The sequence below is a fragment of the Engystomops pustulosus genome, chromosome 7, assembly GCF_040894005.1.
Source record: "Engystomops pustulosus chromosome 7, aEngPut4.maternal, whole genome shotgun sequence".
Classification (NCBI taxonomy): Eukaryota; Metazoa; Chordata; class Amphibia; order Anura; family Leptodactylidae; genus Engystomops; species Engystomops pustulosus.
In genome coordinates, this window is record NC_092417.1 from 11016507 (window position 1) to 11037009 (window position 20503).

Sequence of the window (20503 nt, forward strand, 5' to 3'; positions counted from 1 at the left end):
TCTTACATTGTATATTCTTTTCAAGAAATGTGATTGTATGTAAATAATTATATTTTGACTAATTTTCCTTAACAATATTGAATGAAATAAAGATTGTTGTTGTTGTTCCATAGATGGTTCTTAATAAGTTGAAATCTTCAGTATTGTGAACTTTTAACGATAGTAACGAGATGTTGTGTGATTGTTTTATGTACGATTCTTATGGGTCACATTATGGGGAACCTGTCAGCAGGGAGAGAGGTCGTAGAAGCCCATCACACCTGCACCCTGACAGAATATAGATGCCCTTTTTCATGTGCTTAGGGCACAGACAATTCACATGTTGTTTTTTGAAATGCATCCAAACCAAAGCCCAACCCCTGGGACTACACAGAGGATTATATATATATATATATATATATATATATATATACATATATATATATATATATATATATATATATATTCTATATAGAGATGTATAGGACAGGGGGAGGGGAGGATCAGGTGTACAGGTGTATATATTCTATATAGAGATGTATATGATGGGGGGAGGGGAGGATCAGGTGTACAGGTGTATATATCCTATATAGAGATGTATATGATGGGGGAGGGGAGGATCAGGTGTACAGGTGTATATATTCTATATAGAGATGTATATGATGGGGGGAGGGGAGGATCAGGTGTACAGGTGTATATATTCTATATATAGATGTATAGGACAGGGGGGAGGGGATCAGGTGTACAGGTGTATATATTCTATATAGAGATGTATACAAGGGGGAGGGGAGGATCAGGTGTACAGGTGTATATATTCTATATAGAGATGTATATGATGGGGGGAGGGGAGGATCAGGTGTACAGGTGTATATATTCTATATAGAGATGTATATGATAGGGGGGAGGGGAGGATCAGGTGTACAGGTGTATATATTCTATATAGAGATGTATATGATAGGGGGGAGGGGAGGTTCAGGTGTACAGGTGTATATATAATCTATATAGAGATGTATATGATGGGGGGAGGGGAGGATCAGGTGTACAGGTGTATATATTCTATATAGAGATGTATATGATGGGGGAGGGGAGGATCAGGTGTACAGGTGTATATATTCTATATAGAGATGTATAGGACAGGGGGAGGGGAGGACCAGGTGTACAGGTGTATATATTCTATATAGAGATGTATATGATGGGGGGAGGGGAGGATCAGGTGTACAGGTGTATATATTCTATATAGAGATGTATAGGACAGGGGGAGGGGAGGATCAGGTGTACAGGTGTATATATTCTATATAGAGATGTATATGATGGGGGGAGGGGAGGTTCAGGTGTACAGGTGTATATATTCTATATAGAGATGTATAGGACGGGGGGAGGGGAGGATCAGGTGTACAGGTGTATATATTCTATATAGAGATGTATATGATGGGGGAGGGGAGGATCAGGTGTACAGGTGTATATATAATCTATATAGAGATGTATATGATGGGGGGAGGGGAGGATCAGGTGTACAGGTGTATATATTCTATATAGAGATGTATATGATGGGGGGAGGGGAGGATCAGGTGTACAGGTGTATATATTCTATATAGAGATGTATAGGACAGGGGGAGGGGAGGATCAGGTGTACAGGTGTATATATTCTATATAGAGATGTATATGATGGGGGGAGGGGAGGATCAGGTGTACAGGTGTATATATTCTATATAGAGATGTATATGATGGGGGGAGGGGAGGATCAGGTGTACAGGTGTATATATTCTATATAGAGATGTATAGGACAGGGGGAGGGGAGGACCAGGTGTACAGGTGTATATATTCTATATAGAGATGTATAGGACGGGGGGAGGGGAGGATCAGGTGTACAGGTGTATATATTCTATATAGAGATGTATATGATGGGGGAGGGGAGGATCAGGTGTACAGGTGTATATATAATCTATATAGAGATGTATATGATGAGGGGAGGGGAGGATCAGGTGTACAGGTGTATATATTCTATATAGAGATGTATATGATGGGGGGAGGGGAGGATCAGGTGTACAGGTGTATATATTCTATATAGAGATGTATATGATGGGGGGAGGGGAGGATCAGGTGTACAGGTGTATATATCCTATATAGAGATGTATATGATGGGGGGAGGGGAGGATCAGGTGTACAGGTGTATATATTCTATATAGAGATGTATATGATGGGGGAGGGGAGGATCAGGTGTACAGGTGTATATATTCTATATAGAGATGTATATGATAGGGGGGAGGGGAGGTTCAGGTGTACAGGTGTATATATTCTATATAGAGATGTATAGGACAGGGGGAGGGGAGGACCAGGTGTACAGGTGTATATATTCTATATAGAGATGTATATGATGGGGGGAGGGGAGGATCAGGTGTACAGGTGTATATATTCTATATAGAGATGTATATGATGGGGGGAGAGGAGGATCAGGTGTACAGGTGTATATATTCTATATAGAGATGTATATGATGGGGGAGGGGAGGATCAGGTGTACAGGTGTATATATTCTATATAGAGATGTATATGATGGGGGAGGGGAGGATCAGGTGTACAGGTGTATATATTCTATATAGAGATGTATATGATAGGGGGAGGGGAGGATCAGGTGTACAGGTGTATATATTCTATATAGAGATGTATATGATGGGGGAGGGGAGGATCAGGTGTACAGGTGTATATATTCTATATAGAGATGTATATGATAGGGGGGAGGGGAGGTTCAGGTGTACAGGTGTATATATTCTATATAGAGATGTATAGGACAGGGGGAGGGGAGGATCAGGTGTACAGGTGTATATATTCTATATAGAGATGTATATGATGGGGGGAGGGGAGGACCAGGTGTACAGGTGTATATATTCTATATAGAGATGTATATGATGGGGGGAGGGGAGGACCAGGTGTACAGGTGTATATATTCTATATAGAGATGTATATGATGGGGGGAGGGGAGGATCAGGTGTACAGGTGTATATATTCTATATAGAGAAGTATATGATGGGGGGAGGGGAGGATCAGGTGTACAGGTGTATATAATCTATATAGAGATGTATAGGACAGGGGGGAGGGGAGGATCAGGTGTACAGGTGTATATATTCTATATAGAGATGTATATGATGGGGGGAGGGGAGGATCAGGTGTACAGGTGTATATATTCTATATAGAGATGTATATGATGGGGGGAGGGGAGGACCAGGTGTACAGGTGTATATATTCTATATAGAGATGTATATGATGGGGGGAGGGGAGGATCAGGTGTACAGGTGTATATATTCTATATAGAGATGTATATGATGGGGGGAGAGGAGGATCAGGTGTACAGGTGTATATATTCTATATAGAGATGTATATGATGGGGGAGGGGAGGATCAGGTGTACAGGTGTATATATTCTATATAGAGATGTATATGATAGGGGGGAGGGGAGGTTCAGGTGTACAGGTGTATATATTCTATATAGAGATGTATAGGACAGGGGGAGGGGAGGACCAGGTGTACAGGTGTATATATTCTATATAGAGATGTATATGATGGGGGGAGGGGAGGATCAGGTGTACAGGTGTATATATTCTATATAGAGATGTATATGATGGGGGGAGAGGAGGACCAGGTGTACAGGTGTATATATTCTATATAGAGATGTATATGATGGGGGAGGGGAGGATCAGGTGTACAGGTGTATATATTCTATATAGAGATGTATATGATGGGGGGAGGGGAGGATCAGGTGTACAGGTGTATATATTCTATATAGAGATGTATATGATGGGGGAGAGGAGGATCAGGTGTACAGGTGTATATATACTATATAGAGATGTATATGATGGGGGGAGGGGAGGATCAGGTGTACAGGTGTATATATACTATATAGAGATGTATATGATGGGGGAGGGGAGGATCAGGTGTACAGGTGTATATATTCTATATAGAGATGTATATGATGGGGGGAGGGGAGGATCAGGTGTACAGGTGTATATATTCTATATAGAGATGTATATGATGGGGGAGGGGAGGATCAGGTGTACAGGTGTATATATTCTATATAGAGATGTATATGATGGGGGGAGGGGAGGATCAGGTGTACAGGTGTATATATTCTATATAGAGATGTATATGATGGGGGGAGGGGAGGATCAGGTGTATAGGTGTATATATTCTATACAGAGATGTATATGATGGGGGAGGGGAGGATCAGGTGTACAGGTGTATATATTCTATATAGAGATGTATAGGACAGGGGGGAGGGGATCAGGTGTACAGGTGTATATATTCTATATAGAGATGTATACAAGGGGGAGGGGAGGATCAGGTGTACAGGTGTATATATTCTATATAGAGATGTATATGATGGGGGGAGGGGAGGATCAGGTGTACAGGTGTATATATTCTATATAGAGATGTATATGATGGGGGGAGGGGGGATCAGGTGTACAGGTGTATATATTCTATATAGAGATGTATATGATGGGGGGAGGGGAGGATCAGGTGTACAGGTGTATATATTCTATAAAGAGATGTATAGGACAGGGGGGAGGGGAGGATCAGGTGTACAGGTGTATATATTATATATAGAGATGTATATGATGGGGGAGGGGAGGATCAGGTGTACAGGTGTATATATTCTATATAGAGATGTATAGGACGGGGGGAGGGGAGGATCAGGTGTACAGGTGTATATATTCTATATAGAGATGTATATGATGGGGGGAGGGGAGGATCAGGTGTACAGGTGTATATATTCTATATAGAGATGTATAGGACAGGGGGAGGGGAGGATCAGGTGTACAGGTGTATATATTCTATATAGAGATGTATATGATGGGGGGAGGGGAGGATCAGGTGTACAGGTGTATATATTCTATATAGAGATGTATAGGACAGGGGGAGGGGAGGATCAGGTATACAGGTGTATATAATCTATATAGAGATGTATATGATAGGGGGGAGGGGAGGATCAGGTGTACAGGTGTATATATTCTATATAGAGATGTATATGATGGGGGGAGGGGAGGATCAGGTGTACAGGTGTATATATTCTATATAGAGATGTATATGATGGGGGGAGGGGAGGATCAGGTGTACAGGTGTATATATTCTATATAGAGATGTATATGATGGGGGGAGGGGAGGATCAGGTGTACAGGTGTATATATTCTATATAGAGATGTATATGATGGGGGAGGGGAGGATCAGGTGTACAGGTGTATATATTCTATATAGAGATGTATATGATGGGGGAGGGGAGGATCAGGTGTACAGGTGTATATATTCTATATAGAGATGTATAGGACAGGGGGGAGGGGAGGATCAGGTGTACAGGTGTATATATTCTATATAGAGATGTATAGGACAGGGGGAGGGGAGGACCAGGTGTACAGGTGTATATATTCTATATAGAGATGTATAGGACAGGGGGAGGGGAGGACCAGGTGTACAGGTGTATATATTCTATATAGAGATGTATATGATGGGGGGAGGGGAGGATCAGGTGTACAGGTGTATATATTCTATATAGAGATGTATATGATGGGGGGAGAGGAGGATCAGGTGTACAGGTGTATATATTCTATATAGAGATGTATATGATGGGGGAGAGGAGGATCAGGTGTACAGGTGTATATATACTATATAGAGATGTATAGGACAGGGGGAGGGGAGGATCAGGTGTACAGGTGTATATATTCTATATAGAGATGTATATGATGGGGGGAGGGGAGGATCAGGTGTACAGGTGTTTATATTCTATATAGAGATGTATATGATGGGGGAGAGGAGGATCAGGTGTACAGGTGTATATATACTATATAGAGATGTATAGGACAGGGGGAGGGGAGGATCAGGTGTACAGGTGTATATATAATCTATATAGAGATGTATATGATGGGGGGAGGGGAGGATCAGGTGTACAGGTGTATATATTCTATATAGAGATGTATATGATGGGGGGAGGGGAGGATCAGGTGTACAGGTGTATATATTCTATATAGAGATGTATATGATGGGGGGAGGGGAGGATCAGGTGTACAGGTGTATATATTCTATATAGAGATGTATACAAGGGGGAGGGGAGGATCAGGTGTACAGGTGTATATATTCTATATAGAGATGTATATGATGGGGGGAGGGGAGGATCAGGTGTACAGGTGTATATATTCTATATAGAGATGTATATGATGGGGGGAGGGGAGGATCAGGTGTACAGGTGTATATATTCTATATAGAGATGTATATGATGGGGGAGGGGAGGATCAGGTGTACAGGTGTATATATTCTATATAGAGATGTATAGGACAGGGGGAGGGGAGGACCAGGTGTACAGGTGTATATATTCTATATAGAGATGTATAGGACAGGGGGAGGGGAGGATCAGGTGTACAGGTGTATATATTCTATATAGAGATGTATATGATGGGGGGAGGGGAGGATCAGGTGTACAGGTGTATATATTCTATATAGAGATGTATATGATAGGGGGAGGGGAGGTTCAGGTGTACAGGTGTATATATTCTATATAGAGATGTATATGATAGGGGGAGGGGAGGTTCAGGTGTACAGGTGTATATATTTTATATAGAGATGTATATGATGGGGGGAGGGGAGGATCAGGTGTACAGGTGTATATATTCTATATAGAGATGTATATGATGGGGGAGGGGAGGATCAGGTGTACAGGTGTATATATTCTATATAGAGATGTATATGATGGGGGAGGGGAGGATCAGGTGTACAGGTGTATATATTCTATATAGAGATGTATATGATGGGGGGAGGGGAGGATCAGGTGTACAGGTGTATATATTCTATATAGAGATGTATATGATGGGGGGAGGGGAGGAGCAGGTGTACATGTGTATATATTCTATATAGAGATGTATATGATGGGGGGAGGGGGGGAGCAGGTGTACAGGTGTATATATTCTATATAGAGATGTATATGATGGGGGGAGGGGAGGATCAGGTGTACAGGTGTATATATTCTATATAGAGATGTATATGATGGGGGGAGGGGAGGATCAGGTGTACAGGTGTATATATAATCTATATAGAGATGTATATGATGGGGGGAGGGGAGGATCAGGTGTACAGGTGTATATATTCTATATAGAGATGTATATGATGGGGGGAGGGGAGGATCAGGTGTACAGGTGTATATATTCTATATAGAGATGTATATGATGGGGGGAGGGGAGGATCAGGTGTACAGGTGTATATATTCTATATAGAGATGTATATGATGGGGGGAGGGGAGGATCAGGTGTACAGGTGTATATATTCTATATAGAGATGTATATGATGGGGGGAGGGGAGGATCAGGTGTACAGGTGTATATATTCTATATAGAGATGTATATGATGGGGGGAGGGGAGGATCAGGTGTACAGGTGTATATATTCTATATAGAGATGTATATGATGGGGGGAGGGGAGGATCAGGTGTACAGGTGTATATATTCTATATAGAGATGTATATGATGGGGGAGGGGAGGATCAGGTATACAGGTGTATATATTCTATATAGAGATGTATAGGACAGGGGGAGGGGAGGATCAGGTGTACAGGTGTATATATTCTATATAGAGATGTATATGATGGGGGGAGGGGAGGATCAGGTGTACAGGTGTATATATTCTATATAGAGATGTATATGATGGGGGGGAGGGGAGGATCAGGTGTACAGGTGTATATATTCTATATAGAGATGTATATGATGGGGGAGGGGAGGATCAGGTGTACAGGTGTATATATTCTATATAGAGATGTATATGATGGGGGGAGGGGAGGATCAGGTGTACAGGTGTATATATTCTATATAGAGATGTATATGATGGGGGAGAGGAGGATCAGGTGTACAGGTGTATATATACTATATAGAGATGTATAGGACAGGGGGAGGGGAGGATCAGGTGTACAGGTGTATATATTCTATATAGAGATGTATATGATGGGGGAGGGGAGGATCCGGTGTACAGGTGTATATATTCTATATAGAGATGTATATGATGGGGGGGAGGGGAGGATCAGGTGTACAGGTGTATATAATCTATATAGAGATGTATATGATGGGGGGAGGGGAGGATCAGGTGTACAGGTGTATATATTCTATATAGAGATGTATATGATGGGGGGAGGGGAGGATCAGGTGTACAGGTGTATATATTCTATATAGAGATGTATATGATGGGGGAGGGGAGGATCAGGTGTACAGGTGTATATATTCTATATAGAGATGTATATGATGGGGGGAGGGGAGGATCAGGTGTACAGGTGTATATATTCTATATAGAGATATATATGATGGGGGAGGGGAGGATCAGGTGTACAGGTGTATATATTCTATATAGAGATGTATAGGACAGGGGGAGGGGAGGACCAGGTGTACAGGTGTATATATTCTATATAGAGATGTATATGATGGGGGGAGGGGAGGATCAGGTGTACAGGTGTATATATTCTATATAGAGATGTATATGATGGGGGAGGGGAGGATCAGGTGTACAGGTGTATATATTCTATATAGAGATGTATATGATGGGGGGAGGGGAGGATCAGGTGTACAGATGTATATATAATCTATATAGAGATGTATATGATGGGGGGAGGGGAGGATCAGGTGTACAGGTGTATATATTCTATATAGAGATGTATATGATGGGGGAGGGGGGGGAGCAGGTGTACAGGTGTATATATTCTATATAGAGATGTATATGATGGGGGGAGGGGAGGATCAGGTGTACAGGTGTATATATTCTATATAGAGATGTATATGATGGGGGGAGGGGAGGATCAGGTGTACAGGTGTATATATTCTATATAGAGATGTATAGGACAGGGGGGAGGGGAGGATCAGGTGTACAGGTGTATATATTCTATATAGAGATGTATATGATGGGGGGAGGGGAGGAGCAGGTGTACAGGTGTATATATTCTATATAGAGATGTATATGATGGGGGGAGGGGAGGATCAGGTGTACAGGTGTATATATTCTATATAGAGATGTATATGATGGGGGGAGGGGAGGATCAGGTGTACAGGTGTATATATTCTATATAGAGATGTATAGGACAGGGGGAGGGGAGGATCAGGTGTACAGGTGTATATATTCTATATAGAGATGTATATGATGGGGGGAGGGGAGGATCAGGTGTACAGGTGTATATATTCTATATAGAGATGTATAGGACAGGGGGAGGGGAGGACCAGGTGTACAGGTGTATATATTCTATATAGAGATGTATATGATGGGGGGAGGGGAGGATCAGGTGTACAGGTGTATATATTCTATATAGAGATGTATAGGACAGGGGGAGGGGAGGATCAGGTGTACAGGTGTATATATTCTATATAGAGATGTATATGATGGGGGGAGGGGAGGTTCAGGTGTACAGGTGTATATATTCTATATAGAGATGTATATGATGGGGGGAGGGGAGGATCAGGTGTACAGGTGTATATATTCTATATAGAGATGTATATGATGGGGGGAGGGGAGGATCAGGTGTACAGGTGTATATATTCTATATAGAGATGTATATGATGGGGGGAGGGGAGGATCAGGTGTACAGGTGTATATATTCTATATAGAGATGTATATGATGGGTGGAGGGGAGGATCAGGTGTACAGGTGTATATATTCTATATAGAGATGTATAGGACAGGGGGAGGGGAGGATCAGGTGTACAGGTGTATATATTCTATATAGAGATGTATATGATGGGGGGAGGGGAGGATCAGGTGTACAGGTGTATATATTCTATATAGAGATGTATATGATGGGGGGAGGGGAGGATCAGGTGTACAGGTGTATATATTCTATATAGAGATGTATATGATGGGGGGAGGGGAGGATCAGGTGTACAGGTGTATATATTCTATATAGAGATGTATAGGACAGGGGGGAGGGGAGGATCAGGTGTACAGGTGTATATATTCTATATAGAGATGTATATGATGGGGGGAGGGGAGGATCAGGTGTACAGGTGTATATATTCTATATAGAGATGTATATGATGGGGGGAGGGGAGGATCAGGTGTACAGGTGTATATATTCTATATAGAGAAGTATATGATGGGGGGAGGGGAGGATCAGGTGTACAGGTGTATATAATCTATATAGAGATGTATAGGACAGGGGGGAGGGGAGGATCAGGTGTACAGGTGTATATATTCTATATAGAGATGTATATGATGGGGGAGGGGAGGATCAGGTGTACAGGTGTATATATTCTATATAGAGATGTATATGATGGGGGGAGGGGAGGATCAGGTGTACAGGTGTATATATTCTATATAGAGATGTATATGATGGGGGGAGGGGAGGATCAGGTGTACAGGTGTATATATTCTATATAGAGATGTATATGATGGGGGGAGGGGAGGATCAGGTGTACAGGTGTATATATTCTATATAGAGATGTATAGGACAGGGGGGAGGGGAGGATCAGGTGTACAGGTGTATATATTATATATAGAGATGTATATGATGGGGGAGGGGAGGATCAGGTGTACAGGTGTATATATTCTATATAGAGATGTATATGATGGGGGGAGGGGAGGATCAGGTGTACAGGTGTATATATACTATATAGAGATGTATATGATGGGGGGAGGGGAGGATCAGGTGTACAGGTGTATATATTCTATATAGAGATGTATATGATGGGGGGGAGGATCAGGTGTACAGGTGTATATATAATCTATATAGAGATGTATATGATGGGGGAGGGGAGGATCAGGTGTACAGGTGTATATATTCTATATAGAGATGTATATGATGGGGGGAGGGGAGGATCAGGTGTACAGGTGTATATATTCTATATAGAGATGTATATGATGGGGGGAGGGGAGGATCAGGTGTACAGGTGTATATATTCTATATAGAGATGTATAGGACGGGGGGAGGGGAGGATCAGGTGTACAGGTGTATATATTCTGTATAGAGATGTATATGATGGGGGGAGGGGGGATCAGGTGTACAGGTGTATATATTCTGTATAGAGATGTATATGATGGGGGGAGGGGAGGATCAGGTGTACAGGTGTATATATTCTATATAGAGATGTATATGATGGGGGGAGGGGAGGATCAGGTGTACAGGTGTATATATTCTATATAGAGATGTATATGATGGGGGAGGGGAGGATCAGGTGTACAGGTGTATATATTCTGTATAGAGATGTATATGATGGGGGGAGGGGAGGATCAGGTGTACAGGTGTATATATTCTGTATAGAGATGTATATGATGGGGGGAGGGGAGGATCAGGTGTACAGATGTATATATAATCTATATAGAGATGTATATGATGGGGGGAGGGGAGGATCAGGTGTACAGGTGTATATATTCTATATAGAGATGTATAGGACAGGGGGAGGGGAGGATCAGGTGTACAGGTGTATATATTCTATATAGAGATGTATATGATGGGGGAGGGGAGGATCAGGTGTACAGGTGTATATATTCTGTATAGAGATGTATATGATGGGGGGAGGGGAGGATCAGGTGTACAGGTGTATATATTCTATATAGAGATGTATATGATGGGGGGAGGGGAGGATCAGGTGTACAGGTGTATATATTCTATATAGAGATGTATATGATGGGGGAGGGGAGGATCAGGTGTACAGGTGTATATATTCTATATAGAGATGTATATGATGGGGGGAGGGGAGGATCAGGTGTACAGGTGTATATATTCTGTATAGAGATGTATATGATGGGGGGAGGGGAGGATCAGGTGTACAGGTGTATATATTCTATATAGAGATGTATATGATGGGGGGGAGGATCAGGTGTACAGGTGTATATATAATCTATATAGAGATGTATATGATGGGGGGAGGGGAGGATCAGGTGTACAGGTGTATATATCCTATATAGAGATGTATATGATGGGGGGAGGGGAGGATCAGGTGTACAGGTGTATATATTCTATATAGAGATGTATATGATGGGGGGGAGGATCAGGTGTACAGGTGTATATATAATCTATATAGAGATGTATATGATGGGGGGAGGGGAGGATCAGGTGTACAGGTGTATATATCCTATATAGAGATGTATATGATGGGGGGAGGGGAGGATCAGGTGTACAGGTGTATATATTCTATATAGAGATGTATATGATGGGGGGAGGGGAGGATCAGGTGTACAGGTGTATATATTCTATATAGAGATGTATATGATGGGGGAGGGGAGGATCAGGTGTACAGGTGTATATATTCTATATAGAGATGTATATGATGGGGGGAGGGGAGGATCAGGTGTACAGGTGTATATATTCTATATAGAGATGTATATGATGGGGGGAGGGGAGGATCAGGTGTACAGGTGTATATATTCTATATAGAGATGTATAGGACGGGGGGAGGGGAGGATCAGGTGTACAGGTGTATATATTCTGTATAGAGATGTATATGATGGGGGGAGGGGGGATCAGGTGTACAGGTGTATATATTCTGTATAGAGATGTATATGATGGGGGGAGGGGAGGATCAGGTGTACAGGTGTATATATTCTATATAGAGATGTATATGATGGGGGGAGGGGAGGATCAGGTGTACAGGTGTATATATTCTATATAGAGATGTATATGATGGGGGAGGGGAGGATCAGGTGTACAGGTGTATATATTCTGTATAGAGATGTATATGATGGGGGGAGGGGAGGATCAGGTGTACAGGTGTATATATTCTGTATAGAGATGTATATGATGGGGGGAGGGGAGGATCAGGTGTACAGATGTATATATAATCTATATAGAGATGTATATGATGGGGGGAGGGGAGGATCAGGTGTACAGGTGTATATATTCTATATAGAGATGTATAGGACAGGGGGAGGGGAGGATCAGGTGTACAGGTGTATATATTCTATATAGAGATGTATATGATGGGGGAGGGGAGGATCAGGTGTACAGGTGTATATATTCTGTATAGAGATGTATATGATGGGGGGAGGGGAGGATCAGGTGTACAGGTGTATATATTCTGTATAGAGATGTATATGATGGGGGGAGGGGAGGATCAGGTGTACAGATGTATATATAATCTATATAGAGATGTATATGATGGGGGGAGGGGAGGATCAGGTGTACAGATGTATATATAATCTATATAGAGATGTATAGGACAGGGGGGGGGGGGGGTCAGGTATATATATATATATCCCCCCCTCTTTCTCGGGCTGATATTCTGCATCTGTCACTTCTGGATCTTCTGTGCTTAGAGGAAGTCATAGTAATTAGCAGATACTCCCCTCACATTTCTCATATAATAGAAGATTTATCATAAAGGGGAAGTGAAAGGAGCAGAGAACATCGTCATGGCGAGCGGAGAGCAGCGCGGGCACATAGCGGGGGGCACCATGCCCGTCCTCACCCTCCTCACCCTCTTCTGTAAGTAGTCATATAATGCGCTATAATCTGCCTGAGCCCATAGCCCGGCCACTGGGGGGAGTGCCAGGTGCTGGGGCATTAGGTCCTCCATGATGTGTAGTGATGTAGGTTATGGGATAACGTGTAACACCAGTCACATGGTGCGGAGCCCCCATCACCATACACCTCTCAGGACTTTCCTCATTGTCCTGGAGAACCTATATACAGCCAGTCCCCAGGTAATGTGCAGGTTCTGGAGGTTTGTTCTTAAAGGCTTTTACAAAAAATGGAAGCTTTCCAGCAGCTCGGGACATCGGGTTCCCCGGAGGAGGTGAGTAACGCTTTTCAGTAAATTATCAGCATCCAGAGACATCAACTGAGGTCATCGGGGGCAGAGAGATTTGTCTGTAACTAGAGGTGTATGTAAGTTGGATTTCTTTGTGTCGGTGATGCCCTGTATTAACAAACCATCCAATATTTCCCATGTAGTAAGCAACAAAATAAGGCGATAACTATCTATCTATCCATCTCATATCTATCTATCTATCTATCTCCTATCTATCTCATATCTATCTATCTCCTATCTATCTATCTATCCATCTCATATCTATCTATCTATCTATCTATCCATCTCATATCTATCTATCTATCTATCTATCCATCTCATATCTATCTATCTATCTATCTATCCATCTCATATCTATCTATCTATCTATCTATCTATCTATCTATCTATCTATCTATCTCATATCTATCTATCTATCTCATATCTATCTATCTATCTATCTCATATCTATCTATCTATCTATCTATCTATCCATCTCCTATCTATCTATCTATCTATCTATCTATCTATCTATCTATCCATCTCATATCTATCTATCTATCTATCTATCTATCTATCTATCCATCTCATATCTATCTATCTATCTATCTATCTATCTATCTATCTATCCATCTCCTATCTATCTATCTATCCATCTCATATCTATCTATCTATCTATCTATCTCATATCTATCTATCTATCTATCTATCTATCTATCTATCTATCTATCTCATATCTATCTATCTATCTATCTATCTATCTCATATCTATCTATCTATCTCATATCTATCTATCTATCTATCTCATATCTATCTATCTATCTATCTATCCATCTCATATCTATCTATCTATCTATCTATCCATCTCATATCTATCTATCTATCTATCTATCTATCTATCTATCCATCTCATATCTATCTATCTATCTATCTATCTATCTATCTCATATCTATCTATCTATCTCATATCTATCTATCTATCTATCTCATATCTATCTATCTATCTATCTATCTATCTATCTATCTATCTATCCATCTCATATCTATCTATCTATCTATCTATCTCATATCTATCTATCTATCTCATATCTATCTATCTATCTATCTCATATCTATCTATCTATCTATCTATCTATCTATCTATCCATCTCATATCTATCTATCTATCTATCTATCTATCCATCTCATATCTATCTATCTATCTATCTATCCATCTCATATCTATCTATCTATCTATCTATCTATCTATCTATCTCATATCTATCTATCTATCTCATATCTATCTATCTATCTATCTATCTATCTCATATCTATCTATCTATCTATCTATCTATCTATCCATCTCATATCTATCTATCTATCTATCTATCCATCTCATATCTATCTATCTATCTATCTATCTATCTATCTATCTATCCATCTCCTATCTATCTATCTATCCATCTCATATCTATCTATCTATCTATCTATCTCATATCTATCTATCTATCTATCTATCTCATATCTATCTATCTATCTATATATCTATCTCATATCTTTCTATCTATCTATCTATCCATCTCCTATCTATCTATCTATCTATCTATCTATCTATCTATCCATCTCCTATCTATCTATCTATCTATCTATCTATCTATCCATCTCCTATCTATCTATCTATCTATCTATCTCATATCTATCTATCTATCTATCTATCTATCTCATATCTATCTATCTATCCATCTCCTATCTATCTATCTATCTATCTATCTATCTATCTATCTATCTCATATCTATCTATCTATCTATCTATCTATCTCATATCTATCTATCTATCTATCTATCTATCTCATATCTATCTATCTATCTATCTATCTATCTATCTATCCATCTCATATCTATCTATCTATCTATCTATCTATCTATCTATCTATCTCCTATCTATCTATCTATCTATCTATCTCCTATCTATCTATCTATCTATCTTTGTATCTATCTATCTATCTATCTATCCATCTCATATCTATCTATCTATCTATCTCCTATCTATCTATCTATCTATCTATCTCCTATCTATCTATCTATCTATCTATCTATCTATCTATCTCCTATCTATCTATCTATCTATCTATCTTTGTATCTATCTATCTATCTATCTATCTATCTATCTATCTATCTATCTTTCTATCTACAAAAAGAAAGTCCAAGCAGCACAAACCTTCAGAGAAAAAGAAAAAGAAAATTGGGTGCAGGCAACCTAGGACCGGGCCTCAGGTCCTCCAGTAATAGTATAAAGAAAGCGGGCAGCACTCCGTTGTAGATAAAAGTAAAAAAGTGTCTTTATTCCATAGTGAGCAACTGTGACAGCGACGTTTCGGCTCTGCAAGAGCCTTTCTCAAGCCATTCAAACAGTGAAATGGTGGCCATATTTAAATACAACAGGTGATCACATGACAAATTGGGATACTCCCACCATTTTTGTATAACTGTGATATAATGCATATTACATAGTCAAATTACATATCGTGAACATTAAACATAGTGCACAATGTAAAATACATGTATATGTATGTGATAGACATTAAAATTGTGTTATATATAACAAACAGCTTTATTAGTGACACAGATTAGTCCAGCCATTGGTCTTGTCTGTGTAAAGGTGCTCAAGTGCTTCTGTGTTGACAGCAATGCTTCCCAGTTGTTTCCACGTGTCGACCTTCCCTGATCAGCAACAATGTACTCCGATACATGTAAAAAAAATTTCTTTGAAAAAAAATTTTTTTTGAAAAAAGGAAAAAAGGAAGAAAAATGCTACATGGAACGCAAGCTGAGCGCCAAAATGTGCGCATAAAAAATATGTCGCACGGTGGGACACACGCTATGCGCCTGGTTCTGCGCATGTGTATTATGCCCCAGCAAGAGCGTCTGGTGCTATGGAAACCAAAAATGAAAATTTATCAGATAAAACATAGATGATTCTGGAATGCAATATTCATGCAATTTACATAAAGGAAAAGTCCACGATGTGTCAGCCATAAATCAGGACCAATTGGCTGTGATAACAACCATGTTGGATGCACGTTGATATTGATTCACCAACGATTGTATAACTCGCAAATATAAGGGACGACCTTGCTGAATATACCCCTAATAATAAACGGGGCAGACGGCATCATCAATCCCCTAAGTTTTTGACTGTACTTGTATAAAAGACAGTGTGGTCCCTGGCTAGACACACCAACCGTAACCTATGAAAGAACAACAATATACAAAATATAAGGGAATGGATGGAAATACGTTTACCATAGCACTTGACAATTGCATGAACGGCGCATCAATTTGCGCTCTTGAAGCACCAAATGACAAAAGAATATTTTGGGAGTTGTGTAGGGAGGCTTCCACGAGGAGACATCTGGGATAGGCTCATATTCTAAAAGAAAAAAAAGACATATAATGTCAAAATTATTATATCACAGAAAGTTACTCATTGCTACTCTGATGATGGACTATACAAAAGGAACTACAGCTGGATCAACAGGATCATAGGGACCAAAGTTTAAAATCCACATTGAGACCCTGTGGTCTCAGTGTGTCAAGGGTATAGATCCAATGTAACTCACGCTTTTTTAGAATAGCTACTCTATCACCACCACGTATAGGAGGTGGCACGTGATCAATGAGACGGAAACTGAGGTGTTTCTCTAGATGTCCAGCTTCTGAAAAGTGTTTCGATATCGGGAGATCTTTGCGGTTGGATCGTATCGTGTATCTGTGTTGGTTGAGGCGCGTCTTAAATTCAAGTGTCGTTTCTCCCACATATAATAGCCCACATCCATTTATTACGCTTGGTAAGTTCTTGTTCAGATTTGCCAGTTTTCACATGCGTCTGAACCGTAGCAAAAAAAACGTTATACTCATCTGTGGTCAAAATCGACTTCAATTGTGTGTCCATCTCAGGAAGATTAGTTTCCAATGCAGTGATCTCCTTAATGTGATGAGATGCACCAGCTTACAGTTGCATCTCATCACATTAAGGAGATCACTGCATTGGAAACTAATCTTCCTGAGATGGACACACAATTGAAGTCGATTTTGACCACAGATGAGTATAACGTTTTTTTTGCTACGGTTCAGACGCATGTGAAAACTGGCAAATCTGAACAAGAACTTACCAAGCGTAATAAATGGATGTGGGCTATTATATGTGGGAGAAACGACACTTGAATTTAAGACGCGCCTCAACCAACACAGATACACGATACGATCCAACCGCAAAGATCTCCCGATATCGAAACACTTTTCAGAAGCTGGACATCTAGAGAAACACCTCAGTTTCCGTCTCATTGATCACGTGCCACCTCCTATACGTGGTGGTGATAGAGTAGCTATTCTAAAAAAGCGTGAGTTACATTGGATCTATACCCTTGACACACTGAGACCACAGGGTCTCAATGTGGATTTTAAACTTTGGTCCCTATGATCCTGTTGATCCAGCTGTAGTTCCTTTTGTATAGTCCATCATCAGAGTAGCAATGAGTAACTTTCTGTGATATAACAATTTTGACATTATATGTCTTTTTTTTCTTTTAGAATATGAGCCTATCCCAGATGTCTCCTCGTGGAAGCCTCCCTACACAACTCCCAAAATATTCTTTTGTCATTTGGTGCTTCAAGAGCGCAAATTGATGCGCCGTTCATGCAATTGTCAAGTGCTATGGTAAACGTATTTCCATCCATTCCCTTATATTTTGTATATTGTTGTTCTTTCATAGGTTACGGTTGGTGTGTCTAGCCAGGGACCACACTGTCTTTTATACAAGTACAGTCAAAAACTTAGGGGATTGATGATGCCGTCTGCCCCGTTTATTATTAGGGGTATATTCAGCAAGGTCGTCCCTTATATTTGCGAGTTATACAATCGTTGGTGAATCAATATCAACGTGCATCCAACATGGTTGTTATCACAGCCAATTGGTCCTGATTTATGGCTGACACATCGTGGACTTTTCCTTTATGTAAATTGCATGAATATTGCATTCCAGAATCATCTATGTTTTATCTGATAAATTTTCATTTTTGGTTTCCATAGCACCAGACGCTCTTGCTGGGGCATAATACACATGCGCAGAACCAGGCGCATAGCGTGTGTCCCACCGTGCGACATATTTTTTATGCGCACATTTTGGCGCTCAGCTTGCGTTCCATGTAGCATTTTTCTTCCTTTTTTCCTTTTTTCAAAAAAAATTTTTTTTCAAAGAAATTTTTTTTACATGTATCGGAGTACATTGTTGCTGATCAGGGAAGGTCGACACGTGGAAACAACTGGGAAGCATTGCTGTCAACACAGAAGCACTTGAGCACCTTTACACAGACAAGACCAATGGCTGGACTAATCTGTGTCACTAATAAAGCTGTTTGTTATATATAACACAATTTTAATGTCTATCACATACATATACATGTATTTTACATTGTGCACTATGTTTAATGTTCACGATATGTAATTTGACTATGTAATATGCATTATATCACAGTTATACAAAAATGGTGGGAGTATCCCAATTTGTCATGTGATCACCTGTTGTATTTAAATATGGCCACCATTTCACTGTTTGAATGGCTTGAGAAAGGCTCTTGCAGAGCCGAAACGTCGCTGTCACAGTTGCTCACTATGGAATAAAGACACTTTTTTACTTTTATCTACAACGGAGTGCTGCCCGCTTTCTTTATACTATTACTGGAGGACCTGAGGCCCGGTCCTAGGTTGCCTGCACCCAATTTTCTTTTTCTTTTTCTCTGAAGGTTTGTGCTGCTTGGACTTTCTTTTTGTATTTTTTGGCTGCTAAAAGCGTGCACCCTAGAACTTTTTTCTTTGTTTTCTTCGGTTTCATCACAATGGAACAGTCTACCCACAGCTATGGATTCCAGAGTTTTGCTTACACTGATGCGGACGGCGAAAGGATTCTACATGGCCTAACAGGTGATTCCACTTTCCTCACTACGCCTGGAACGGCTGAACTCATACGTAAATTTGAAAATGAATCCAAAAGACTCACCAGCTTACAGTTGCATCTCATCACATTAAGGAGATCACTGCATTGGAAACTAATCTTCCTGAGATGGACACACAATTGAAGTCGATTTTGACCACAGATGAGTATAACGTTTTTTTTGCTACGGTTCAGACGCATGTGAAAACTGGCAAATCTGAACAAGAACTTACCAAGCGTAATAAATGGATGTGGGCTATTATATGTGGGAGAAACGACACTTGAATTTAAGACGCGCCTCAACCAACACAGATACACGATACGATCCAACCGCAAAGATCTCCCGATATCGAAACACTTTTCAGAAGCTGGACATCTAGAGAAACACCTCAGTTTCCGTCTCATTGATCACGTGCCACCTCCTATACGTGGTGGTGATAGAGTAGCTATTCTAAAAAAGCGTGAGTTACATTGGATCTATACCCTTGACACACTGAGACCACAGGGTCTCAATGTGGATTTTAAACTTTGGTCCCTATGATCCTGTTGATCCAGCTGTAGTTCCTTTTGTATAGTCCATCATCAGAGTAGCAATGAGTAACTTTCTGTGATATAATAATTTTGACATTATATGTCTTTTTTTTCTTTTAGAATATGAGCCTATCCCAGATGTCTCCTCGTGGAAGCCTCCCTACACAACTCCCAAAATATTCTTTTGTCATTTGGTGCTTCAAGAGCGCAAATTGATGCGCCGTTCATGCAATTGTCAAGTGCTATGGTAAACGTATTTCCATCCATTCCCTTATATTTTGTATATTGTTGTTCTTTCATAGGTT

At 40.5% G+C, this 20503-nt stretch overlaps 1 protein-coding gene across 1 annotated transcript in view; it reads left to right on the forward strand.

Moving 5' to 3' along the window:
• Window positions 1-13311: 13311 nt before the first annotated feature.
• LOC140069224 (Fc receptor-like protein 5) overlaps window positions 13312-20503 on the forward strand; it is a 44453-nt gene continuing 37261 nt past the window's right edge. The window contains exon 1 of the mRNA XM_072114683.1: window positions 13312-13394. Coding sequence (XP_071970784.1) covers window positions 13322-13394 — 73 coding nt within the window. The 5' untranslated portion in view covers window positions 13312-13321. The remainder of the gene's footprint in view (window positions 13395-20503) is intronic.